Below are 26,813 nucleotides of genomic sequence, written 5' to 3'. Positions count from 1 at the left end.
TAGTTGGCGCTTGATTGTGTGCCTTGTATCTTCCTGCACCTTCTTGAGATGGTTCACACGTGCACTTGCGTCCATATTGATGCGCTCTTGTAGTTGTAGAGGAAGAATGTCCAATGGTGACAATGGGTTGCATCTGTATACGACCTCGAAACGGGACTTGCCGGTTGTTGAGTGTCTTACTCGGTTGTAGGCAAACTCAGGGATAGGTAGACACACCTCCCACTCCTTGATGTTTTTCTTGATGAGCACGCGAAGTAGAGCGGAGAGTGTGCGGTTGGTCACCTCTGTTTGGCCGTCGGTTTGTGGATGGTACGCCATGGAGAAGAGTAGCTTGATTCCGAGCTTGGCGCATAGGGTCTTCCAAAAGTAGCTTAGGAACTTGATGTCACGGTCCGAGACGATCATCTTTGGCACTCCATGTAGACACAATATTTCCCTACAAAAGAGATTGGCAACATGTGAAGCATCGTCTATCTTGTTGCAAGGAATGAAATGTGCCATCTTAGAGAATCGGTCCACAACGACAAATACCGAATCCTTTCCATTTCGAGTTCTAGGCAATCCAAGTACAAAATCCATGCTAATGGCTTCCCATGGTTGATATGGAATTGGGAGAGGCATGTAAAGGCCATGGGATTGAGATTTAGACTTAGCTTTGCGACCTGTAGAGCATCGGTTGGTGAAGCGGTTGACGTCGTGAAACATCTTGGGCCAATAGTAGTTCTTGGAGAGCGTAGCAAAAGTCTTGCCGCGTCCAAAATGTCCCATTAGTCCTCCTCCATGAGATTCCTGCAAAAGCAACAAACGAAGAGAAGACTTGGGGATGCAAAGTTTGTTAGCTCTCAAGATATCCATCTTTGATGTAATAGCGTTCCCAAGAGGTATGCGTCAAACATTTGGCATAAGGAGTAGCAAAAGTAGGATCATTCTCATACAAGTCTTTTATGTGCTCAAAGCCAATGACATCCAATTCAAGTTGAGTAACAAGCATGCATATGCGGGAAAGAGCATCCACCATAAAATTTTCCTTACCCTTGATGTACTTGATGACATAAGGAAAAGACTCAATGAATTCACTCCATTTAGCATGACGCTTGTTCAACTTGGTTTGAACCTTAAGGTATTTAAGCGTTTCATGATCGGTATGAATGATGAATTCATGAGGGCGAAGATAGTGCTCACATTCATGCAAAACTCGCACTAAAGCATACAACTCTTTGTCATAGATGGGGTAATTGAGTTGCGCTCCGGAAAGTTTCTCACTAATGTAAGCTATGGGGTTCTTCTCTTGCGTTAACACACCTCCTATGTCATTACCACTAGCATCGCAATAAATCTAAAAGGGTTGTTAAAGTTGAGTAATGCAAGCACGGGAGCATGAGTAAGCAAATTCTTAAGCTCATTGAAAGCGGTATCTTGGGATGGTCCCCAAACAAAAGGCGCATTTTTCTTGCTCAAAGCATGCAAAGGTGAAGCAATGGTGCTAAAGTCCTTCACAAATCTATGATAGAAACCGGCTAAACCAAGGAAGCTACGCACTTGATGCAAGTTGGTTGGTTGTGGCCAAGTTTTTATAGCATTGATCTTAGAATCATCAACATGAACACCCTTAGAGGAAACAACAAAACCCAAGAAAACGAGCTTATCAACACCGAAAAGGCACTTTTCCATGTTGGCATAGAGACTATCTTTTCGAAGAGTTTGCAAAATGGTTCGAACATGGGTGACATGATCTTTAAGAGATTTGCTATAAACAAGGATATCATCGAAGTAGACCACAACAAACACACCAATGTAAGGGCGAAAGACATGATTCATAAGACGCATAAAACTACCCGGTGCTTCCGATAGACCCATAGGCATGACTAACCACTCATACAACCCAAACTTGGTTTTAAAAGCGGTTTTCCATTCATCACCCTCTTGTATGCGGATTTGATAGTAACCACTTTTAAGATCAATCTTGAAAAATATAGTGGCACCACTAAGTTCATCAAGCATATCATCAAGGCATGGAATGGGATACTGAAGGAAATATGCCCTAGAGGCAATAATAAAGTTATTATTTATTTCCTTATTTCATGATAAATGTTTATTATTCATGCTAGAATTGTATTAACCGGAAACATAATACATGTGTGAATACATAGACAAACAAAGTGTCACTAGTATGCCTCTACTTGACTAGCTCGTTAATCGAAGATGGTTATGTTTCCTAACCATAGACATGTGTTGTCATTTGATTAACGGGATCACATCATTAGGAGAATGATGTGATTGACATGACCCATTCCATTATCTTAGCACCCGATCGTTTAGTATGTTGCTATTGCTTTCTTCATGACTTATACATGTTCCTATGACTATGAGATTATGCAACTCCCGTTTGCTGGAGGAACACTTTGTGTGCTACCAAACGTCACAACATAACTGGGTGATTATAAAGGAGCTCTACAGGTGTCTCCAAAGGTACATGTTGGGTTGGCGTATTTCGAGATTAGGATTTGTCACTCCGATTGTCGGAGAGGTATCTCTGGGCCCTCTCGGTAATGCACATCACATAAGCCTTGCAAGCATTGCAACTAATGAGTTAGTTGCGAGATGATGTATTACGAAACGAGTAAAGAGACTTGTCGGTAACGAGAATGAACTAGGTATTGAGATACCGACGATTGAATCTCGGGCAAGTAACATACCGATGACAAAGGGAACAACGTATGTTGTTATGCGGTCTGACCGATAAAGATCTTCGTAGAATATGTGGGAGCCAATATGAGCATCTAGGTTCCACTATTGGTTATTGACCGGAGACATGTCTCGGTCATGTCTACATTGTTCTCGAACCCGTAGGGTCCGCACGCTTAAGGTTTCAATGACGGTTATATTATGAGTTTATGAGTTTTGATGTACCGAAGGAGTTCGGAGTCCCGGATGAGATCGGGGACATGACGAGGAGTCTCGAAATGGTTAAGACGTAAAGATCGATATATTGGACGACTATATTCAGACATCGGAAAGGTTCGGAGTGGTTCGGGTATTTTTCGGAGTACCGAGGAGTTACGGGAATACGGGGGAAGAAGTATATGGTCCTTATTGGGCTTTAGGGGAGAGGGAGAGGCAGGCCACACGCCCCCCCCCCCAAGGCCTAGTCCGAATTGGACTAAGGGGAGGGGCTGCGCCCCCTCCTTCCTTCTCTTCCCTCTTCCCCTTCCTTGTCTCCTACTCCTACTACATGGAAGGACTCCTAGTTGGACTAGGAAAGGGGGAATCCTACTCCCGGTGGGAGTAGGACTCCCCTAGGGCGCGCCATAGAGAGGGCCGGCCCTCCCCTCCTCCACTCCTTTATATATGGGGGCAGGGGGCACCCCATAGACACACAAGTTGATCCTCGTGATCATTTTCTTAGCCGTGTGCAGTGCCCCCTTCCACCATACTCCTTGATAATATTGTAGCGGTGCTTAGGCGAAGCCCTGCGACGGTAGAACATCAAGATCATCACCACGCCGTCGTGCTGACGGAACTCTTCCCCGACACTTTGTTGGATCGAAGTCCGGGGATCGTCATCGAGCTGAATGTGTGCTAGAACTCGGAGGTGCTGTAGTTTCGGTGCTTGATCGGTCGGGCCGTGAAGACGTACGACTACATCAACCGCGTTGTCATAACGCTTCCGCTGTCAGTCTACAAGGGTACGTAGATCTCACTCTCCCCTCTAGTTGCTATGCATCACCATGATCTTGCGTGTGCGTAGGAATTTTTTTGAAATTACTACATTTCCCAACAGTGGTATCAGAGCCTAGGTTTTATGTGTTGATGTTATATGCACGAGTAGAACACAAGTGAGTTGTGGGCGATATAAGTCATACTGCTTACCAGCATGTCATACTTTGGTTCGGCGGAATTGTTGGATGAAGTGGCCCGGACCGACATTACGCGTACACTTACGCAAGACCGGTTCTCCCGACGTGCTTTGCACAAAGGTGACTAGCGGGTGACAGTTTCTCCAACTTTAGTTGAACCGAGTGTGGCTACGCCCGGTCCTTGAGAAGGTTAAAACAGCACCAACTTGACAAACTATCGTCGTGGTTTTGATGCGTAGGTAAGATTGGTTCTTGCTTAAGCCCGTAGCAGCCACGTAAAACTTGCAACAACAAAGTAGAGGACGTCTAACTTGTTTTTGCAGAGCATGTTGTGATGTGATATGGTCAAGACATGATGCTAAATTTTATTGTATGAGATGATCATGTTTTTTAACCGAGTTATCGGCAACTGGCAGGAGCCATATGGTTGTCGCTTTATTGTATGCAATGCAACTGCGCTGTAATGCTTTACTTTATCACTAAGTGATAGCGATAGTTGTGGAAGCATAAGATTGGCGAGACGACAACGATGCTACGATGATGATCAAGGTGTCGCGCCGGTGACGATGGTGATCACGACGGTGCTTCGAAGATGGAGATCACAAGCACAAGATGATGATGGCCATATCATATCACTTATATTGATTGCATGTAATGTTTATCTTTTATGCATCTTATCTTGCTTTGATTGACAGTAGCATTTTAAGATGATCTCTCACTAATTATCAAGAAGTGTTCTCCCTGAGTATGCACCATTGTGAAAGTTCTTCATGCTGAGACACCACGTGATGATCGGGTGTGATAGGCTCTATGTTCAAATACAACAGGTGCAAAACAGTTGCACATGTAGAATACTCAGGTTATACTTGACGAGCCAAGCATATACAGATATGGCCTCGGAACACGAAGACCGAAAGGTCGAGCGTGAATCATATAGTAGATATGATCAACATAGTGATGTTCACCAATGAAACTACTCCATCTCACGTGATGATCGGACATGGTTTAATTGATTTGGATCACGTAATAACTTAGAGGATTAGAGGGATGTCTATCTAAGTGGGAGTTCTTAAGTAATATGATTAATTGAACTTTAATTTATCATGAACTTAGTCCTGGTAGTATTAGCATATCTATGTTGTAGATCAATAGCTCGCGTTGTTGCTTTCATATGTTTATTTTGATATGTTCCTAAAGAAAATTGTGTTGAAAAATGTAAGTAGCAAAGATGCGGATTGGATCTGTGATCTGAGGTTTATCCTCATTGCTGCATAGAAGAATTATGTCCTTGATGCACCGCTAGGTGACGGACCTATTGCAGGAGCAGATGCAGACGTTATGAATGTTTGGCTAGCTCAATATGATGACTATTTGATAGTTTAGTGCACCATGCTTAAACGGCTTATAATCTAGACTTCAAAGACGTTTTGAACGTCATGGACCATATGAGATGTTCCAGGAGTTGAAGTTAATATTTCAAGAAAATACCCGAGTTGAGAGATATGAAGTCTCCAACAAGTTCTATAGCTAAAAGATGGAGGAGAATCGCTCAACTAGTGAGCATGTGCTCAGATTGTCTGGGTACTACAATCGCTTGAATCAAGTGGGGGTTAATCTTCCAGATAAAATAGTGATTGGAAGAATTCTCTAGTCACCATCACCAAGTTAGTAGAACTTCATGATGAACTATATTATGCAAGGGATGATGAAAACGACTCTCGAGCTTTTCATGATGATGAAATCAATGAAGGTAGAAATCAAGAAAGAGCATCAAGTGTTGATGGTTGACAAGACCACTAGTTTCAAGAAAAAGGGCAAAGGGAAGAAGGGGAACTTCAAGAAGAACGGCAAGCAAGTTGCTACTCAAGTGAAGAAGCCCAAGTCTGATCCTGAGCCTGAGACTAAGTGCTTCTATTGCAAAGGAACTGGTCACTGGAAGCGGAACTACCCCAAGTGATTGGCGGATAAGAAGGATGGAAAAGTGAACATAAGTATATTTGATATACATGTTATTGATGTGTACTTTACTAGTGTTTATAGAAACCCCTCAGTATTTGATACTAGTTCAGTTACTAAGATTAGTAACTCGAAACAGGAGTTGCAGAATAAACAGAGACTAGTTAAGGGTGAAGTGACGATGTGTGTTGGAAGTGGTTCCAAGATTGATATGATCATCATCGCACACTCCCTATACTTTCGAGATTAGTGTTGAACCTAAATAAGTGTTATTTGGTGTTTGCGTTGAGCATGAATATGATTTGATCATGTTTATTGTAATACGGTTATTCATTTAAGTAAGAGAATAAATTGTTGTTCTGTTTACATGAATAAAACCTTATATGGTTACACACCCAATGAAAATGGTTCATTGGATCTCGATCGTAGTGATACACATATTCATAATACTGAAACCAAAAGATGCAAAGTTAATAATGATAGTGCAACTTATTTGTGGCACTGCCGTTTAGGTCATATTGGTGTAAAGCGCATGAAGAAAATCCATGCTGATGGGCTTTTGGAATCACTTGATTATGAATCAGTTGATGCTTGCGAACCATGCCTCATAGGCAAGATGACTAAGACTCCGTTCTCCGGAACAATGGAGCGAGCAACAGATTTGTTGGAAATCATACATACTGATGTATGTGGTCCGATGAATATTGAGGCTCATGGCAGGTATCATTATTTTCTGATCTTCACAGATGATTTGAGCAGATATGAGTATATCTACTTGATGAAACACAAGTCTGAAACATTTGAAAAGTTCAAAGGATTTCAGAGTGAAGTGGAGAATCATCGTAACAAAAATAAAAGTTTCTACGATATGATCGAAGAAGATGAATATTTGAGTTACGATTTTGGTCTTCAATTAAAACATTGTGGAATAGTTTCACAAATTCATGCCACCTGGAACACCACAGCATAATGGTGTGTCCGAATGTCATAACCATACTTTATTGGATATAGTGCAATCTATGATGTTTCTTACCGATTTACCACTAAAGTTTTGGGGTTATGCATTAGAGACAGCTGCATTCACGTTCAATAGGGCACCATCTAAATCCGTTGAGACGACACCGTATGAACTATGGTTTGGCAAGAAACCTAAGCTGACGTTTCTTAAAGTTTGGGACTGCGATGCTTATGTGAAAAAGTTTCAACATGATAAGCTCGAACCCAAATCGGAGAAGTAAATCTTCATAGGTTACCCAAAAGAAAATGTTGGGTACACCTTCTATCATAGATCCGAAGGCAAGTTATTCATTGCTGAGAATGGATCCTTTCTAGAGAAGGAGTTTCTCACGAAAGAAGTGAGTGGGAGGAAAGTAGAAAACTTGATAAGGTAATTGTACCTTCTCCCTTATTGGAAAGTAGTTCATCACAGAAATCTGTTCTTGTGACTACTACACCAATTAGTGAGGAAGCTAATGATGATAATCATATAACTTTAGATCAAGTTACTACCGAATCTTGTAGGTAAACCAGAGTGAGATCCTCGCCAGAGTGGTATGGTAATCCTGTTCTGGAAGTCATGTTACTAGACCATGACGAACCTACGAACTATGAGGAAGCGATGATGATCCCAGATTCCATGAAATGGTTTGAGACCATGAAATCTGAGATATGATCCATGTATGAGAACAAAGTATGGACTTTGATGGATTTGCCCGTTGATCGGTAAGCCATAGAAAATAAATGGATCTTCAAGAGGAAGACGGACGCTGATAGTAGTGTTACTATCTACAAAGCTAGTCGAAAAAGGTTTTCGACAAGTTCAAGGTGTTGACTATGATGAGAGTTTCTCACTCGTATCTATGCTTAAGTCTGTCCGAATCATGTTAGCAATTGCCGCATTTTATGAAATCTGGCAAATGGATAAACAAAACTTCATTCCTTAATGGATTTATTAAAGAAGAGTTGTATACGATGCAACTAGAAGGTTTTGTCGATCCTAAAGGTGTTAACTAAATATGCAAGCTCCAGCGATCCATCTATGGACTGGTGCAAGCATCTCGGAGTTGGAATATATGCTTTGATAAGTTGATCAAAGCATATAGTTTTATACAGACTTGTGGTGAAGCCTGTATTTACAAGAAAGTGAGTGGGAGCACTACAACATTTCTGATAAGTATATGTATGGCATATTGATGATCGGAGATGATGTAGAATTATTCTGCAAAGCATAAAGGAATGTTTGAAAATAGTTTTTTCAAACAAAGACCTCGGTGAAGCTGCTTACATATTGAGCATCAAGATCTATAGAGATAGATCAAGACGCTTGATAAGTTTTTCAATGAGTACATACCTTGACAAGATTTTGAAGTAGTTTAAAATGGAACAGTCAAAGAAGGAGTTCTTGCCTGTGTTGCAAGGTGTGAAGTTGAGTAAGACTCAAAACCCGACCACGCCAGAAGATAGAGAGAGAATGAAAGTCATTCCCTATGCCTCAGCCATAGGTTCTATAAAGTATGCCATGCTGTGTACCAAACCTATTGTATACCCTGCCCTGAGTTTGGCAAGGGAGTACAATAGTGATCTAGGAGTAGATCACTTGACATTGGTCAAAATTATCCTTAGTGGAATAAGGATATGTTTCTCGATTATGGACATGAAAAAAAAGGTTCATCGTAAAGGGTTACGTCGATGCAAGTTTTGACACTGATCCAGATGACTCTAAGTCTTAATCTGGATACATATTGAAAGTGGGAGCAATTATCCAGAGTAGCTCCATGCAAAGCATTGTTGACATAGAAATTTGCAAAATACATACGGATCTGAATGTGGCAGACCCGTTGACTAAACTTCTCTCACAAGCAAAACATGATCACACCTTAGTACTCTTTGGGTGTTAATCACATAGCGATGTGAACTAGATTATTGACTCTAGTAAACCCTTTTGAGTGTTAATCACATGATGATGTGAACTATTGGTGTTAAATCATATAGCAATGTGAACTAGATTATTGACTCTAGTGCAAGTGGGAGACTGAAGGAAATATGCCCTAGAGGCAATAATAAAGTTATTATTTATTTCCTTATTTCATGATAAATGTTTATTATTCATGCTAGAATTGTATTAACCGGAAACATAATACATCTGTGAATACATAGACAAACAAAGTGTCACTAGTATGCCTCTACTTGACTAGCTCATTAATCGAAGATGGTTATGTTTCCCAACCATAGACATGTGTTGTCATTTGATTAACGGGATCACATTATTAGGAGAATGTTGTGATTGACATGACCCATTCCATTAGCTGAGCACCCGATCATTTAGTATGTTGCTATTGCTTTCTTCATGACTTATACATGTTCCTATGACTATGAGATTATGCAACTCCCGTTTGTCGGAAGAACACTTTGTGTGCTACCAAACGTCACAACGTAACTGGGTGATTATAAAGGAGCTCTACAGGTGTCTCCAAAGGTACATGTTGGGTTGGCGTATTTCGAGATTAGGATTTGTCACTGCGATTGTCGGAGAGGTATCTCTGGGCCCTCTCGGTAATGCACATCACATAAGCCTTGCAAGCATTGCAACTAATGAGTTAGTTGCGAGATGATGTATTATGAAACGAGTAAAGAGACTTGCCGGTAACGAGATTGAACTAGGTATTGAGATACCGACGATCGAATCTTGGGCAAGTAACATACCGATGACAAAGGGAACAACGTATGTTGTTATGCGGTCTGACCGATAAAGATCTTCGTAGAATATGTGGGAGCCAATATGAGCATCCAGGTTCCGCTATTGATTATTGACCGGATACATGTCTCGGTCATGTCTACATTGTTCTCGAACCTGTAGGGTCCGCATGCTTAAGGTTTCAATGACAGTTATATTATGAGTTTATGAGTTTTGATGTACCGAAGGAGTTTCGAGTCCCGGATGAGATCGGGGACATGACGAGGAGTCTCGAAACGATCGAGACGTAAAGATTGATATATTGGACGACTATATTCGGACACCGGAAAGGTTCCGAGTGGTTCGAGTATTTTTCAGAGTACCGGGGCGTTACGGGAATACGAGGGAAGAAGTATATGGGCCTTATTGGGCTTTAGGGGAGAGGGAGAGGCAGGCCCCCCCCCCCAAGGCCTAGTCCGAATTGGACTAAGGGGAGGGGCTGCGCCCCCTCCTTCCTTCTCTTCCATCTTCCCCTTCCTTGTCTCCTACTCCTACTACATGGAAGGACTCCTAGTTGGACTAGGAAAGGGGGAGTCCTACTCCCGGTGGGAGTAGGACTCCCCTAGGGCGCACCATAGAGAGGGCCGGCCCTCTCCTCCTCCACTCCTTTATATACGGGGGCAGAGGGCACCCCATAGACACACAAGTTGATCCTCCTGATCATTTTCTTAGCCGTGTGCGGTGCCCCCTTCCACCATACTCCTCGATAATATTGTAGCGGTGCTTAGGCGAAGCCCTGTGACGGTAGAACGTCAAGATCGTCACCACACCATCGTGCTGACGGAACTATTCCCCGACACTTTGTTGGATCGAAGTCCGGGGATCGTCATCGAGCTGAACGTGTGCTAGAACTCGGAGGTGCCGTAGTTTCGGTGCTTGATCGGTCGGCCCGTGAAGACGTACGACTACATCAACCGCGTTGTCATAACGCTTCCGCTGTCGGTCTACAAGGGTACGTAGATCACACTCTCCCCTCTCATTGCTATGCATCACCATGATCTTGCGTGTGCGTAGGAAATTTTTTGAAATTACTACGTTTCCCAACAGATACCTATAGCGAACTGTGATGGCGTTGATAGGTCTACAATCGGAGCACATGCGAAAGCTACCGTCTCGTTTTGGCACAAGAATGACTGGAACGGCACAAGGACTCAAACTTTTGCACACATGTCCGTGGTCTATGAGATGCTTTACTTGCCTCTGTATTTCTTTGGTTTCTTCGGGGTTGATGCAGTAGGGAGCTTTGTTCTAAAGAGGTGCTCCGGGGATGAGGTCGATGCGGTGCTCGATGCCTCGTAATGGAGGTAGTCCCCGAGGTAGCTCGTCGGGGAAAACATCTTGAAATTCTGGCAAAAGAGAAGAGAACACTAAAGGTAGAGCGTGAGAGGTGTTAGCTTGTGTTGCATTGTCCTTGCACAAAAGGACATAGTGTAGGACACTAGATGGGTTCTCACACACTCCTCTTATCTCACTTTTGGTGGAAAATAGGACTAAGTTCTTCTTTTCGCTCATCATGGAGGCACTCGATTTGGGCTTGTGGCGCTCACTCTCTTTTTGGCGGTTCGCTCTCTCACTATTCTCTCCACGATGGGTGGCTTGCTTGTCGGCAATCACTTGGCTTGGAGACATGGGGTGAAGTACGTACTCCTTTCCTTTCATCTTGAAGATGTAGTGGTTCGTTTGGCCGTTGTGGATGACACCTCTATCAAATTTCCATGGGCGTCCAAGGAGAAGGTGGCAAACGGTCATTGGAACGACGTCACACTCCAAAGTGTCTTCGTAGGCACCAATTTTGAAGAAGACTTGTACTCGATGCTCGACTTGATAGTGCCGGAGTCGCTAAGCCATTGAACTTTGTATGGATGTGGGTGCTTCGTCTTGGGCAATTGGTGCTTGGAGCAAAGTTCTTCACTTGCGAGGTTATGACAACTCCCTCCATCGATGATGACCTTGACGGATCTTCCATTGATGTCGGCCTTGGTATGAAAGATATGGCATCTTTGGTCTTCTTCTTGGTGACGTTGAAGAGTCAAGACCTTGGAGACAACTATAGCGGGACTTGAATCTTCATCGCAAAAGACTTGTTCCTCTTCATCGTTCACTTACCGGCATATGGCCACTTGCTCAAGGGCTTCCATTTCTCCTTCACTCATTGAGTCATAAGTGTCGTTGTCGTTGAGGATCATTATCTGCTTGTTGGTGCACTCATAGAACTTGTGGCATCGGGCTCCGCATGTGAAGCATTTGAAGGAACTTGTCCTGACGGTCTCATCGGTGGGGGTTGATGATGATGAAGCTCTCGGCTTGAAGTTGCTTGTAGTAGTATGACTTGGAGTAGTCGAAGTTTTCTTGGAACTCAACTTGTCGACGTTGGTTGTAGAAGGTTTGGTAGACGGTGTTGGAGTCGTTGAAGCTTGGGTGTTGGAGAAGCCGTATGTCTTGGATGAGAACTTGGCATACTTGAAATCATCTTGTACTTGGCGTTCCATTTTGGTAGATTGATGCACTAGCTCGATGAGGTTCGAGTATGGTTGGAAGTCGGCGATCTTCTTGATAGGATGATTGAGTCCGTTCAAGAAACGTGCCATAGTTTGCTCATCATCTTCCGTGACGTTGGCTCGTATCATGGCAATCTCCATTTCCTTGTAGTACTCTTCAACGCTCTTGGTTCCTTGATTGAGTAGTTGAAGTTTCTTGAAGAGGTCGCGGTTGTAGTAGATAGGCATGAAGCGTGCTATCATGACATCCTTCATTTGCGCCCACGTAGTGATGTGTGGTTCACCTCTTGCCTCACGGAGCTCGATGACTTGTTCCCACCAAATGAGGACATAGTCTTGGAACTCAAGGGATGCCATCGCGATCTTCCTCTTTGTCGTAGTTGTGCAAATGGAAGATTTTGTCGACCTTCAATGCCCATGAAAGGTACTCTTCGGGATCGTTGCTTCCATTGAACTTGGGCATGGTGAATTTTAGCTTGCCGTAGTGTTGCTCTTCATTGTGTTGGGGTCAGGGATGATGATGCCCAAGTTGTTGAGGATTGTCAAGTTCATGTTGCTCTTGGCAAGGAGGGTTGTCGGCCTCATGTTGCTCTTGTCATGGAGGATTCCCATTGTCTTCATGCTCTTGGTGAACTTGATGTCCTTGGCGAGCTTGTGGAGGAACTTGTCGAGCTTGATGTTGCGCGCGATCTTGAAATCTTCGTTCGTGAGCTTCTTCGCGAAATGCTTCTTCATGTTCACGAGCTTGTCATCCTCGGTTGGCTACGACTCGACTTGAATCTTGGAGGGCTTGTTGCGCCTCAAGTGCTTGAGCATCTCGCAATCATTGCGCTTGACATTGTCCCTCGGCATCTTGTGCTTCTTGGTGTAGACGCACTCGCTCTTCCTCTTCATGTTGGTGTTGTCGTTTCCGTTCTTGTGCTTGCGCAAAGGCAGCTTGGTTTTGACGGTGTCGATGCTCTTGAGAGTCGGTGTCGCGTAGAGAATTGAGGCTTGCTTGACGATCGTTGCGTCCGGCACGTCGAAGAGTGTTCGATGTCGGTGTACTTGAGCCGGAGAGGGTGAAGTCAGAGTGTCGACTTGAGCGGCTCCGTCTTGATGAGGACAAAGTGGAAGAAGAGCAATTCAGCAACAAAGCACGAATCTCGCCCATTCTTGCGTCGTTCTCTTGCTTGTGATCGTCGACCTTGTGGTCAAAGTAATCCCTTGTATGTTGCTCGGAGAGTCGCAAGTCGGTGGCGAGGTTGTCGATGTGTTCACTCATTGCTTGTTGCTCTTGATGCAAAGCACGTTGTGCACCAAAGAGGTGGCTCTTGGTGACGTAGGAGTTCATGTCGTCGTCTTGCCCAATGAAGAGTGGGTTGGTATAAGTACTTGGCCTATCCATCATTCCAAGAGAAATATGTGAGTGGGAGAAAGAGAAGAACGTATAACAAATGTACCTTGACCGAAGTTGAAGGTGGATCAATGATCACTCCAATGTGGAACAAGGAAATAGCACAATTGGTACCAATTCTTGTCGGTTTGTCACACCTACACAAGTAAAAGCTTATGGTGGAGCTTGGTTAGGATGGTGGCACAAAATTTGATGCAATTGTTAGTGAGCTTCAATAATGTTGGAAAAGATTCGCAAGTTTGCAATGCAACAAGTAAACCAAGCAAGATAAGGTACACGGAAACACACACGCAAAGAGATAAGTGGGGCCGTGCAACCAAGCATGAGCCAAAATGTGGAATCCGCAAAAATGCTCTTGTTGCACAACACTAGAGAGACGCTAGCACGATTGCACAATAGGCGGATACGAAGACTTGTGCACAACCTACTAAACAAAAATGCATCGACTTCTATCCCAAGTACGCTCTATGTATGGTGTTTCGATATGATCCAAGATGATCTAGTATGACAATCTTAATGTTGTATGATGCAATGGTTCTTGCTTAAAATCTCTTTGCTTATCTTTCCTTTTGCTTAAAAGCTTGTTTAGCTCTTTGTTGTTTGTGCTCTTTTCTCATGCAATGCTTCACGAACCAAGATAGCAATTGTGTATGCGATGATAACCTTGTGACACAAGAGATGATACCAATATATGCACCAATGATGTATGTATGCTATGGGAAGTATGATCGCTAATGTGCACAAGTCGCGTTGCCGGCAATACTCAAAGGCTAGTCTCGATGGGTAAGCGACACAAAGGAGTAAGGCTATGATGGTTATCAAAGTAATGGAAAGAATGATATGTCCAATACCAAGGTAAGGTTACCGCTTCTTGCGTACGGTATGGTGTCAAAATGGTGGCATGAACACTAAGATGTAGTCGAGGTGGTCGTTGTTGTTGACGCGTTTGTGGTGAAGATGAGCGGCGGTGATGTTGATGTCGAACTGTACCTAAATAGCTGAAACACAATAGGACATGGAACCGCAACTCAAATTCTCAAAGCTCGAAGTGGCAAAATGTGTCGGAGTGTGAAACGGGTAAGCAATGGTGGTGGTATGCGGAAGTGGTGATGGTGTATAGGTGTTAGGAGTGAGTATGCGGAAGTGGGGCGGTGGTGGTGACCAAACTGAAAAAAATTCAGTTTCGTCAGGTAACGTCGGACGTCCGGGGTGGGCCGGTCGTCCGGTCATCGGGCGTCCGGAGTTTGTCGGACGTCTGGTGCCTGGGCACTTTTCGGGCACGGGATGAACAGCTCGTGGGCGAGGGGGATGAGGTGAAAGGGGTCAAATCCGGGGGATTTTGTGGATGGAAAAGGTGGAGACAAGGTGGGAAAGGTAGATCCACTCAAGGCAAAGCAAATCCACGGATCAAATCCAACAAAATTTCAGCATACCAACAAATCACAAAAAAAATTGGGGCTATTTTTGTGGGGAATTTTTGAATTAAGGACAAAATCAACAAAAACAAGGCTAGAAACACAACGGGGAGGCTCTGAAATCATGATCAACGTGGCTCTAGATACCAAGATGATGTAGGGTAGAACCCTAATCGCCCGATCTTTCACGAAAGGAGCGGATCCCGCGAAGAACACGAAGAACACGAGGGAAAACACGAGGGGAAACATGAGAGAATCACTAAACCAACAAGAAATAGTCACACATATGCTAGATCCTCGAGTACAAAAGAGATCACACGATCCACGGTCAACTAGGGAAGATACAAAGGTAACGGTCTTCTCCACGAGGAGGTGTTGAATCCACAAGGGGATCTTCCCGTAAAGGGGTCTTGAATCCAAAGGGATCTTCTCTGAAGAGGGGCAGCGGTCTCTCTCGTGGAGTAGATCCGATGTGGATGAGCAATGCTCTATCTCTAAATATGAGCTAAACCAATGCTAACCCTAAAACGTAGGTAGGAGAAGAGTATATATAGTCTAGGTGGGTGAAGGGGTACATGGGCTGCGGCCCAACACATAACAGCACACAGGCGTCGGACGTCCGGGAGTCATCGGTCGTCCGGAGGCTCGCGAGGGTCCGGACGTAGGTGCTCGTCGGATGTCCATAGATTCGGCTCGGGTGGTCTTCGGTCGCACGTCCGGCCGGGGTCGGTCGTCCGGGGCATCGGTCGTCTTGAGGGCTTCGGAAATCCGTATATTCGGCTCGGGTGTGGGTGTGCCGGTCGTCTGGAGATGCTCGGTCGTCCGGAGCCTGGGAGGTGTCGGACGTCCGGTCCAGGTCGGATGTCCGGCCGCTGTAGCATGCGTTGGCCTGGTTTCCTTTGGCTAGTGTGATCTTCAAGGGCCGGACATCCGGGATGGGCCGGTCATCCGGAGCCTATAGCTTCTTCCGCAGCTCTTCTTCTTCCCGTCCATCTTCCTCTTATGATTCTCCTTGCTCCTTAGCTTCTTCATGGCTAACTCCTTGATACCCGAGTATGCATAATGTCTCCATTTGAGGTAGTAGCCATGTCTCATGTGCATCGAAGTAAAGGAGAGATGTCACCTCGGTTTCGAGAGCTCTTGCCGTGCTCATGTCATGGGTCCGCTAGGCACTTGGTGAGACGATGGTAGTTCCATGAGGATGACCTTGGGATGCTCCGCATCACATTCATTGGGTATTCATGTGGAGGTTTCACTAAAAGATATCTCGGTCTTCCAGCTGCAGTCAGACGGACCACTAGTGGCACATTTGAGCACATTTGCAAGAGAAGCCGGACGAAAATGAAAGGTTTGTGTGAAAAAGACTTTGCGTGCGCGGGGAGAGAAGTTTATCTGAAATCCATCATTCAGTCCATCCCGCTTCACAGTATGAGTTGATTTCAACTAACCAAAAAAATCTACAAGCGATTGACGTCTTGCATGGAAAAGTATTGGTGGAGCAGCTCCGCTGACAAACATTCATTACACTGGATTTCTTGGGAGAAGCTAGCTACACTGAAGACCAAGGGAGGCATGGGATTCTGAGATTTTGAGAAGTTCAACTTGGCACTTCTCGGGCAACAAGGATGGCGCTTGATTATACATCCTCGCTCAGTATGCTCACGTGTACTCAAAGGGAAGTACTTCCAGGAGTGTGATTTTATGCAGGCTCAAGCTCCAGGTAAATCTTCAGCAACATGGAAAGCGATCATCTTCGGGAGAGAAGCACTGCAAATGGGGTTGTTGAAACGAGTGGGGGACGGCTCAACAATTTGCATATGGAATGATTGGTGGATTCCTGACTCAACCACATTGAAACCAATTTGCAGAGTAGGAAATGAGGACCTCACTCATGTTTCGGACCTCATTAATCAAAACAGATATTGGGACATCAAAACAATCAAGAGAAATTTCTTTGCACCAGACACAACTGCCATTCTTAATATCCTTTTGTGGGCATCAGGTGGAGAAGATACTTTGAGTTGGGCATTAGAAAGATCAGGTGAATATTCAGTCAAAACAACATATCATGCTCTTGTGACTCATGACGAGCATCGAGCTCTAGAGGAAGGGGCGGCAGCAGGGACTTCATCATCAGATCTTCACCTTTGGTCTGCTCTATGGAAACTCAAGGTAATCCTGAGAGTTTGGGTCTTTTGATGGAGAGTTCTTCGAGGAATCCTACTATACTAATAACGCCGAAGCATCTCCATATTCAGTCTACTGCAAATCTGTGAAGTAATGGATGAAAACTATGATGCATGCTCTTGTATCATGTTCCCATGCTAAGAACTATTAGATGCAGCAAGAGAGGCCCTAGATGTTAAATTACCTTGCCTACATCCGGACACATGGGCTCGGGATATTGCGCTTGATGAAAGGTTCATTGATAAATACAGATGCAAAATCATAACGGTCATGCACACTATTTGGATGTCTCGTAACAATTGGACACATGAAAAGGAGCCTTTCGATCCAGTTCATGCGGTCAAAAGGGTAAGGTATGATCTCTCAATACTGGAAATGCCTCCGAGGGGGCAAGAAAAGCGACAAGGACAGTGCTGGAGACCCCCCGAACTGAGGTGGATAAAGATAAACACCGATGGGCCAATTGACTCTAATTCTCAGAATGGAGGTGGAGGAGGTGTAGCAAGATCGCGTCTCTCTTAGCAAGGAGCTTGAAGCAAACCCTTTCCAGGGTTACCGATCCATTTATAGCTGAAGTTTTGGCTTTGCAAGAAGGTGTTATATTTGCCCAGTTAATGGGCTTCTTGCATGTGATGATGGAGACAGACTGTTTAGAGGTTGTCAACCTCTGGCCTTCGTGGCACAATGATCGTTCAATTGTGGGGCCTATCTTCGAGGAAATAGGGGGAAAGGTCTTCAGTGTTTGCATCCTTCTCGGTTTGTCATGTTATGAGGGAAGCTAACACTCCAACAGATTTATGTGCAAAACACACAACTACTATTAGTAGCACTGATTGCTGGTTCGACGAAAGTCCGGGGTTTCTCGTTAGAACCCTTGTGGCTGATTGTAATCAAATTTCTGTAAAGCAATAAAGATCCCCGAGTTTTGAGTCAAAAAAATACTCCCCCTCCTCGAATTTCAGCTCGGGTGGACCTCTCACCATGAATCCCCCCAATCAAAAAAATCCCAGCTAAGGGCCTCTCCAACATGGACCCTCAAACCTTCTCTATCTGCCAGGACCGAGCGGTCCGGACCCAACAATCCATCCAACGACGTCTTGCATCGGTCTGAGGACCAGTTCGGATGACTATTTTCCCACAAACCGGAAGCAAACCAGGGGCTTTGCGGGAGTTCGGACACCATCCACGCAGGACTTCGACACCCTCGGTCCACCCAAAACTGGCAGAGCTCGCACATTTGGAATTATCCACAATATTTCTATGGCAAAATTGCCATGACTCAACCCTCTCCTGTACATCATCCAAGAGCTCGTGTCCAAGTATTGTAGCCATTTGAAGCAACTAATCGGACAGTGTACAAGTGGTGCACAAATCACCGAGCAAGTAGATTGTTATATGTGTTGGCCATTTGACTGGATATGCAACTTGTTGGCCGGAATGCCCTTAGTCTATGTCTGTCTATATAGGCTTTAAGGAAAAAAGGCAAGTAAATCCTAAGCCAAAATCAATGCTTTTAAGGAACTTCGACAGCTTGGCGAAGAAGGAGGCATGTGTCAGGCGCTCTGACGTCAAGGAGGAAAATTCAGGAGGTCTAATCGGCGACCGAGAAGAAGCTCCAGCTTAAAGAGAAGAAGGCCAAGCTCAAAAAGTAGAAGGTTGAGATTGCAACTGCTTCGGAGGATTTCAAAATGTTGACCTTGAAGATGGAGGGAATGCATGACGATGCAAGGATGATCGTGCAAGCCGTCAGTTTTTAGGATGTTGAAACGCTTGAAGGATCAAGCGGAGATGACGAAGAAGGAAGCGACGGAGAAGGAGGTGGATGGCAAGGGGGAGGCGACGACTACTAGGACAGCCTGTCCCACAGACTATCAGACGGAGATTCTTCTGTAATCGGGAATGTAAAAAATTTACACTACATACTTGTCTCCTTTTGGTTGTGATCAGATGTTGTGCATTTAAATTTCAAATTGATCGGACCTGTGTGAACGTTTATGTGATACAGTTGGATGGCCGGCTCTCGCATCACCGTTTGCCAGAGGCGGAGACAGGGGGCGAGCAGGGGCTAGACCCCTGCCAATCGCTCGCCCCCCCCCCCAACGATTTCTAGCAGGTAGTAGTATACTGTAGATGTGCTAATTGGCCGGAGATAATCACGTCATTAGCCCATATAAGATTTTTTTAGGGAAATTAGCCCATATAAGTACTAATATAATAACTATCCTAGACTGAAGCCCAATAGCCCATGTCATTGTCATGTGGTTGTGGCCTTTTGTTGATTGCCCCGTGCGATCGATTATTTGATCTTGTCCTTGCACTAGGTTCTAGGGCGTTGTTTGCAGCCGCCGCCCAGCCGCTGGCTGCCTGGCTGCCACTGCCGTTCCCGCTCAGGTAAGGCGCTCACCACGCCGCCGCCCTTACCCCATCGGCTGCGTTGATCTGTCGTCTTTGTTCGCTGTTTGTCCAGTATCTAAGGACTAAGGCAGGAGGAGGAGGCTTCATTAGATCAGAGTTTTACCGGGAGAAACGAAGATTAAATAGAGGAAGGTACTAGTTGTACGTACTTCTAGCTATCAGTTATTATGAATTAAAATCCTACCATTTAGTATGGTGCGGTTAGTGTTGTCTATAAACTAGTATATTACTCTATTAATCACGATGATTGCATTAGGATGTTGGATCTGCACAATTTAGCAATGAACAAATGATCAAGGAAATTGGCTTTGCCGCACGTCCTTTCTACTTCACGCTCTTCCTGCACATTTTGTCAATCAATTCCAGATTAGATCAGAGGCGACGTCAGTGCGATCATGAGCTCGTTAATTCTCCTGCCAACTAGCCAAGGTTAGCACAACTAACAACTGCTTGCTCATCTCGATCAGTTCCCACCTTATACCTATCATATTTGTACATCAAATTTCAATTCTTTTAATTATGTGACTTGTGATGTCATTTTTATCATTTATATTTATCAAAAGAAAAGGGTCGCCAAACACCAGGAATATTATTTCAGCTTAATTGTTAGAGGGCATATTTTCAAAGTAAAACGAGAGACGACTTGCTTGAGCATTGCATGAAAACATGCTTTGAAAGGAATTCACAACTGAATTCTCTTCTAATGAAATTGTTAATATACTTTGAAAATCACCGAGATTATATAACTAATTTAAATGTAACTACCACATGTCTATACTCCGTAGCAATAAAGCGATATTTTTTTTCAAACTTTGCTTGGCCTCCTCTATGTCCAAATCCTGGTTCCGCCCCTGCCGTTTGCGGATTGGGTCTCACCGGTCGACATGTGAATACAATGTCTTATTTGGAGGTCAGCGCTAGAGATGCCCTAAGCATCTACGTTAGAGCATCTTCAACAAGCGCCCAACGCGCCACACGGTAAAAACGGATTTGGCGCGTGCCCATCGCCTGGTTTGGTGCGGCACGCAGCGTTTGCTCCAGCAGCCGCGCTGAAAAGCCGCGCGCGCGCAGCTCCAGCAGGCGCGGTAAAATGCAGCGCGCGCTCATTCTAAAATATTTTTTAAATTAAAATTACATAGATAAAAAAATGATACAAAGATATTTTACATCGGTGCAACTACTACGGCATAGATAGATAGATAGTTCGACATACATAGATAGATAGATACTACTACGGCATAGATAGATAGAAACTACTACGGCATACATAGATAGAAAACTACTCCAAGTCACTACCATCACCATCATCACTCTCGTCGGTGTCGTCCGAGGTTGAGAGCCATATGTCGTCCCAACGTTCATCGTCCGAGGTGAAGAACGACCTCCCACCTACGGAGACGATGTCGCACTGCTCGTTCGCCACTGCCTTCCGCTGACGCCGGTCCGCCTGCTCCGAGCGGCGCCTTGCCGTCCTCTCCGCCCAGTAGGCACGCTCAGCGTCGACGTCCTCTGGGTGGTGACGGCGCCACTCCGTCATGGCTCGCTCGCCCTCCTCGGCGACGAGGAGACGGCGCTGCCGCCGAGAATGGTCGGCACGATCCATGTCCGTGATGAGACGCGGCGGACGGGCGAGGCGCTGCGCCTCCTCGCGCGTGAAGACGTCCCGCAAATTCATCTGCGATCGGGGCCTCTCCAAGCGTCACGCCACCGCGTCGTACGCGCGGGCCGCCTCGCGCGCGCTCCGGAACGTCCCGAGGCCGAGCCGGACGTCGCCAGACCGTATCTCGGCGGAGTACCAGCCGTTGGGGCGCTCGCGGACGCCACGAAAGCCCGAAGCACCCCGGCGGCGCGGCGACATGGTGGCGCGATGGTGGCTCAGAAAGCGGCGAAGCGGCGAAGCAGCGAGGAGGAGGGCACGTGGCTGTTCTGTGCGCGTGGCGAAGCGCGAGACTTTATAGGCGCGCGTGAAGCGGCGTGCCAAATCTACCGCGCCGCGTGCCGCTTTCTCCCGCGCGCGCAAACGCTTCCCGCGCGCGGTAACCTCCCGCCACCGCTGGAGCGCGCGGAACCAATCGGCGCGCGCGAAAAACTGCTTTTACCGCGCGGGCACGCGTTTTGCCGCGCCTGTTGAAGATGCTCTTAACCCGTAAAATTCTGCCGTATGTGTGTCATTTCTCTTCCAATGCCGCGAAAGACCCAAGATCGTATTATTCATTTGGTGAGTCCATCCGGCACACACATACCACAGTTATACAGAACAGGACTTGACAAGTCAAGTGACAAACAGTACGGGCACCAAATTGCGGCTCGGCTCACACACTATCTTGTACACGAACGATCGTGCCCGTGCGCATGCACACGCCATCTCTCCAGCATTCCCCTCCCTTGCATCACTTGTATGGAACGGCGACCCTGTCCGGCCCGGACTTCATGTCCTCCCAGAGCAGATCGGACAACGCCAGCATAAGCTTCCCCACCTTCCCTGCATCACACGTACCAATTATAACCAACCAAACGCAACGATCCATGGACGCATGCTATCTTGTTCCAATAAACAATCGATCAGCTTTGACAGCGGGTGACGCTTACCGTCGCCGATGGGCTGGCCGTCCCACTCGACGATGGGCAGCACGGGCAGGCCGCTGCCGACGAAGGCCATCTCCACGGAGCGCTTGGCGTCGGCGGCGGTGATGTGCTGGGTGCTGACGCCCTTGAGCAGGCCGGCCTCGACGAGCTTCGGCGCCAGCGCCAGCATCCGCTTGGCGGTGCACCCGCTGAGGATCTTGTCGAACACCGGGAGCACGAGCTCGCCGCCCTGGGTGACGAAGGCGACGTTCACCATGGGGCCCTCGGCGACGTACCCCTGCTCGTCCACCCACACGGACGCGAACGCGCCGCGCTCCTCCGCGTCCATGATGGACAGCACGTTGGGCAGGTAGTTGACGTTCTTCATGGTGGCGAACAGCGGCGGCTTCATGGGCACCGACGTGGTCACGGCGCGCACGCCGTGGCGGCACTGCGCGTAGTCGGACGGGATGACGACGGCGTAGAAGGCCGGGCCGGGGCAGCCGCTGGAGGAGAGCAGGAAGTCGCCGGGGCCGGAGCTGAGCCAATACCGGATGGAGCCCTTCCGGCAGCCGGACGCCGCCGTCATCTGCACGAGGATGCTGCGCAGCGTGTCGCGCGGGAACGGGGTACCCACCTTGGCCTGCGCCGCGGAGCGCAGGAAGCGGTCGAGGTGCGTGTCGAGCTCGTAAAGGTGGCCGTCGAGGAGCATGGCCGTGTCGAAGACGCCGTGGCCGCGGTGGACCATGTGGTCGTCGATGGGGAGGGCCATCATGGCCGGGTCCAGGATGATCCCGCCCAAGAAGCTCGAGTACATGGCCGGGTACGGCGCCGCCGTGGACTTCCATTTCTCTTGCAGCTTCTGCAGGGCCTGTACGCGCGCCGAGATGGACAGCCATTGATCATTTGATCGTGCAAGCATATGTTAATCAACGCAAACAAAGTAAAAGAGTCATAGGCTCATAGCTGAGATCGACTTAATTGGTCCAACATAGTAGTCGTATTTTGGCTGTTTTGCATTTAGATAAATTTGTGCAAAGAAACCACAAAATAAAATATAAATAGTGTGTGTCTACTCATCATGCACAGTGAAAGGAGAAACAGATCAGGGAGTGGCATCAATAATGCGAGCTCCCGACAAAGTATACCGACGTCAAAAGTTGGTGGCAGTTCGTGCAATTTTAGTTGCGTGTCAGACATGTACTACACAGTACGTCAAAGGCCGATGCAGATCAAGAGCTTTTCTCTAGCTAGATTTGCTTGGCTCTATCACAAATTGAGGAGGGGGAGAAGGAACTCACATCTGCACCCGATTCGTAGACGGGGACTTCACCCTCACCTGACAGCAAAAACAAATCGAAGATCAGGTAAGCCAGTAGGGAGAATCCATGAGCCAGCCCAACAACCAGCTCACCGCAGCAAACCTCAGGATCGATCGGCTCAACGCACCTTGAACGTTGGAGCTCATGGTGATCTGATCTGATCTGATCCGATCCGATCCGTGAGAGAAGAACACGGCAAAGTAGAAGAGAGTGGCAGAAGAGTAGCTCGAGTGTAGTAGCAGTGCGAGTGGAGCACCTGCTCGCACTGAGGTTTTATAATCGGCCGGCCGGCCGGCCTGCTCGCTGCGCGCGGACGTGGCGTCGAATGGTCTAACAGAAAAGATAGGTAGAGGACAAAGGGGCGGGCAACGTGGGAGTGAGAGGGAGCGCGACAACTTCAGCCGGCCCGGCGGCCCCCCACCGCGGGCCGCCTGCCCTTGTTGTATCCCCTCGCGTTTTCTGCGTTTGTTCCGGGGCGGACAGCGCCGTGGCGACCGACTGCCCGGCCCTGCGGAGCCGATCGGTCAGATCTTCTCTTTCTCGTACGCGGTGGTAACGGCGATGGCCGGAGGTGCGACGCGTTCGCCGTCGCTCGCTGCCGGAAGAGAGCATAAACGACGGCCCACTCGCCATCGGACAGGGATCGGTGGATGTGTATCGCGGCGTTTCAACCACGAGGACGGCACGGGTGGCGGCGTTTACCGTGGAGTATGGATGGATGGATGGGAGCAACTGTACTGGCAGGCGGCGTAGCGAATTAGCGATACGGATGCGGATACGGGTGTATGATAGGCTTGGAAACCATCTCCTCAGACTAGCCACAATGGGTAGTAACATGGACTAGTAACATGCTCATGTTATTAGTCTACGTTACTATCTCTATAGTGGAGAGTAACATATGTGTGATAACATGGAACCCTTTATTTATTAGGCTATAGACACATTTTGCCTTCATATGTGTGATGGTACTCATACTAGTAGTAACGGAACGCCTCTTCTACCGTGCAGCGGGCACGGCAGGGATGCTACAGTATCCCGGGACAGTGTAAATACAGAAGGCACGGCAGGATGAACTGTAGCCGGAATTACTGTTTGCATACTGTAGCGGAATATACTGTTTCGGTTTCTGTAGCATTTGCACTGTTTGCACACTGTAGCAAATAGATCTGAGCCATTTATACTGCATCTAACAGCTGATAGATGCCCAAAGGCAGGGTACTGTAGCGTCCCTGCCGTGCTCACTGCACGGTAGAGGAGCCGGTTCCAGTAGTAACTAGCTATATTACTACTTTCATCTCTTTCTTCATTTATTGCATGCCACATCACCTATTTAACCTAGATATTTGTGATGTTACTACCTATGTTACTCCCATTGTGGGTAGTCTCAGGGTTTTCCGCACTCTGCAGGTATGGTAGGATTGATGGTGAGCGGTGACTCGCCCGCATAGAGTGGCGACTGAGAGCATCTTCAGCCGCGCTCCTAACAAGGCTCCCCGGACGATTTTTCGGCCGCCTGTAACCACCAGACCTCAAACAGTTCGATCTTTGTACTTCAGTGTCATCCCTGGATCAGTAATGCTGACACGCAAATTATTTGAAGGATTTATAACAGAGTAGCAAGCACACATTTATTACATCGAATGTCTTCAAAAAGAACTTACTACAAATAATATGACTTAAGGCCATCTAATAATGATAACAGTGGAAGACTTGGAAGATAAGTGAGTCCATCAACTCCAACGGCATCAATGAGTATAGAACCATGACCTAAGGCACCTTACTCGTCGTCTGAAAAATTTGCAACATGAACGTTGCAGCCTGGAAACGGGTCAGCACATGAAATATGCTGACAATGTAACACATAGAGAGTAATGAACAGAACTGGGCTATACTACATGCATATATGACTGGTGGAAAACTCTATGGTTATAGTTTTGCGTAAAGCAAATTTTTCCCTACTGCAAAGGAATCAATTTTATTTAACTAACATGATGGTTGTTAAACATTGAGAGTGTAGACACCCTCTCAATCCCAATTAAGCATCATCATTAAAACCCAACAAAATTAATTAAAGTCACATAATGAGATTCACATGATAATCCAAGTACTACATACTCAAAACGTCCATAACCGGGGACACGGCTAATCATGATTAGTTTATACACTCTGCAGAGGTTTGCGCACTTTTCCCCACAAGACTCGATCTCCTTCGTTGGGATTCTCGCACTACACGATGTTTGAGAAACGGATGACCGAGACATAGTCTTTCAGAAGCGCTAGCACCTTACGATCGGGTAGACCGTTACACCTACTTTCCCCTACATCTGCTAGTCTACCACTGTAATAATTCGCACAACTTAATCAACTATGCTAGAGCCCATAGTAGCCTGTGGCTGCACACGAAAGTTTCCAGTATGAATAATCTCATGATCCCTTTGAGTCTGGGTGGCGGTCCATAAAGAAAAACAGGCAATCGCTGGAATACCCAGATGCCTCAATCCACCCAGATGTGTGTTAAAGTTGGCACCTTAAGTAAACCATTAAATAATAATCTCACATCTGTCATGGATACACTCACCCAATCCACGTCTAGTAGTATAGCATGGCATAAGCAAACGTATAGGTAACTTCCAAAGGTTTAATAATAAGACAGGTAATAGGTACTACTCATCTACTTTCCAACCCACAATTTATTCAGATCATAACCATACAATTGTTTGAGGATTGATCTAATGCAATAAAACTGGGTAGTAAAGGGGTATAATCAAAGTGTTACTTGCCTTGCTGATGATCCGTGAAATCTAGATATTCAAAGTAGCAAGCGGCGCACTCCGGGTACTCTATCGCAAACAAACAAGTATACAAATAAGCACTCATCTAATGCACAGGTAAACTCAAATAAGAGATCTAACCAGAAAGTTCAACTTAAGAACTCCGGTTAGCAAAAAGAAAAAAATCGAACGAAACAACGAAAGTCAAATGGCGAAAGAAACAAGCTTGGTTTACTAATGTGGACTTAAGTCAAATTTTACAGAAGCAAAAACTTGTTTGAGTTGCTTAAATGGAAAGAGGGTTTCGAAACGAAACTCTAGGCGCTTGAATCGACTGATTCCGATAAACGAGTGAAGAGTTATACTAAAACGAAATTCGGATCAGAAATCGCGATCAGAAAAAATCGCGGAAAATCCGAGAAAAAGAAAAACTGACGTTCTTTAACTGAAACTAAATGGTGAACTCGTCCGTTAAAACGAACGAACGAGCGAACGCTCGCTAAATAAGTGAACCGAAAAAAAGCGATCTAAAATAAAAAACCTAGGGTTTTCAAAAAAACGTATCGGTTTTCTTCAGAAAACCGGCGGCGGACGGAGGCTACCTCGTCGGAAACCGGCGGAACTCGGGGCTCCGGCGGGGTGGGGTGGCTTCGGCGGCGGGTGGCGCGGGCGTCGCCGGCGGCGAGCGCGGCACGCAG

The 26,813-nt window shown here is 46.3% G+C and overlaps 1 protein-coding gene across 1 annotated transcript; it reads right to left on the bottom strand.

Moving 5' to 3' along the window:
- Positions 1-21,640: 21,640 nt before the first annotated feature.
- Positions 21,641-23,726, bottom strand: LOC119267733 (D-amino-acid transaminase, chloroplastic-like). The gene is made up of 4 exons (XM_037549168.1): positions 23,472-23,726; positions 23,324-23,361; positions 22,047-22,893; positions 21,641-21,939 (listed from the first exon to the last, which is right to left on the bottom strand). The coding sequence occupies exons 1-4, from the start codon at positions 23,488-23,490 to the stop codon at positions 21,848-21,850; spliced, it is 996 nt and encodes a 331-aa protein (XP_037405065.1). The 5' UTR covers positions 23,491-23,726; the 3' UTR covers positions 21,641-21,847.
- Between the last annotated feature and the right edge of the window lie 3,087 nt (positions 23,727-26,813).

This window comes from Triticum dicoccoides, chromosome 3A (assembly GCF_002162155.2).
Source record: "Triticum dicoccoides isolate Atlit2015 ecotype Zavitan chromosome 3A, WEW_v2.0, whole genome shotgun sequence".
NCBI lineage: Eukaryota > Viridiplantae > Streptophyta > Magnoliopsida > Poales > Poaceae > Triticum > Triticum dicoccoides.
Note: the sequence above shows the minus strand (reverse complement) of the source record. Positions and strands in the feature narration are given on the sequence as shown.

Excerpts from the sequence above, each read along its gene's own strand:
- LOC119267733 (XM_037549168.1), bottom strand. Across the intron at positions 22,894-23,323 it reads TCTACGAATCGGGTGCAGAT|GCCCTGCAGAAGCTGCAAGA; the intron begins GTGAGTTCCTTC and ends GCGCGCGTACAG. Across the intron at positions 21,940-22,046 it reads CGGCCAGCCCATCGGCGACG|GGAAGGTGGGGAAGCTTATG; the intron begins GTAAGCGTCACC and ends CGTGTGATGCAG.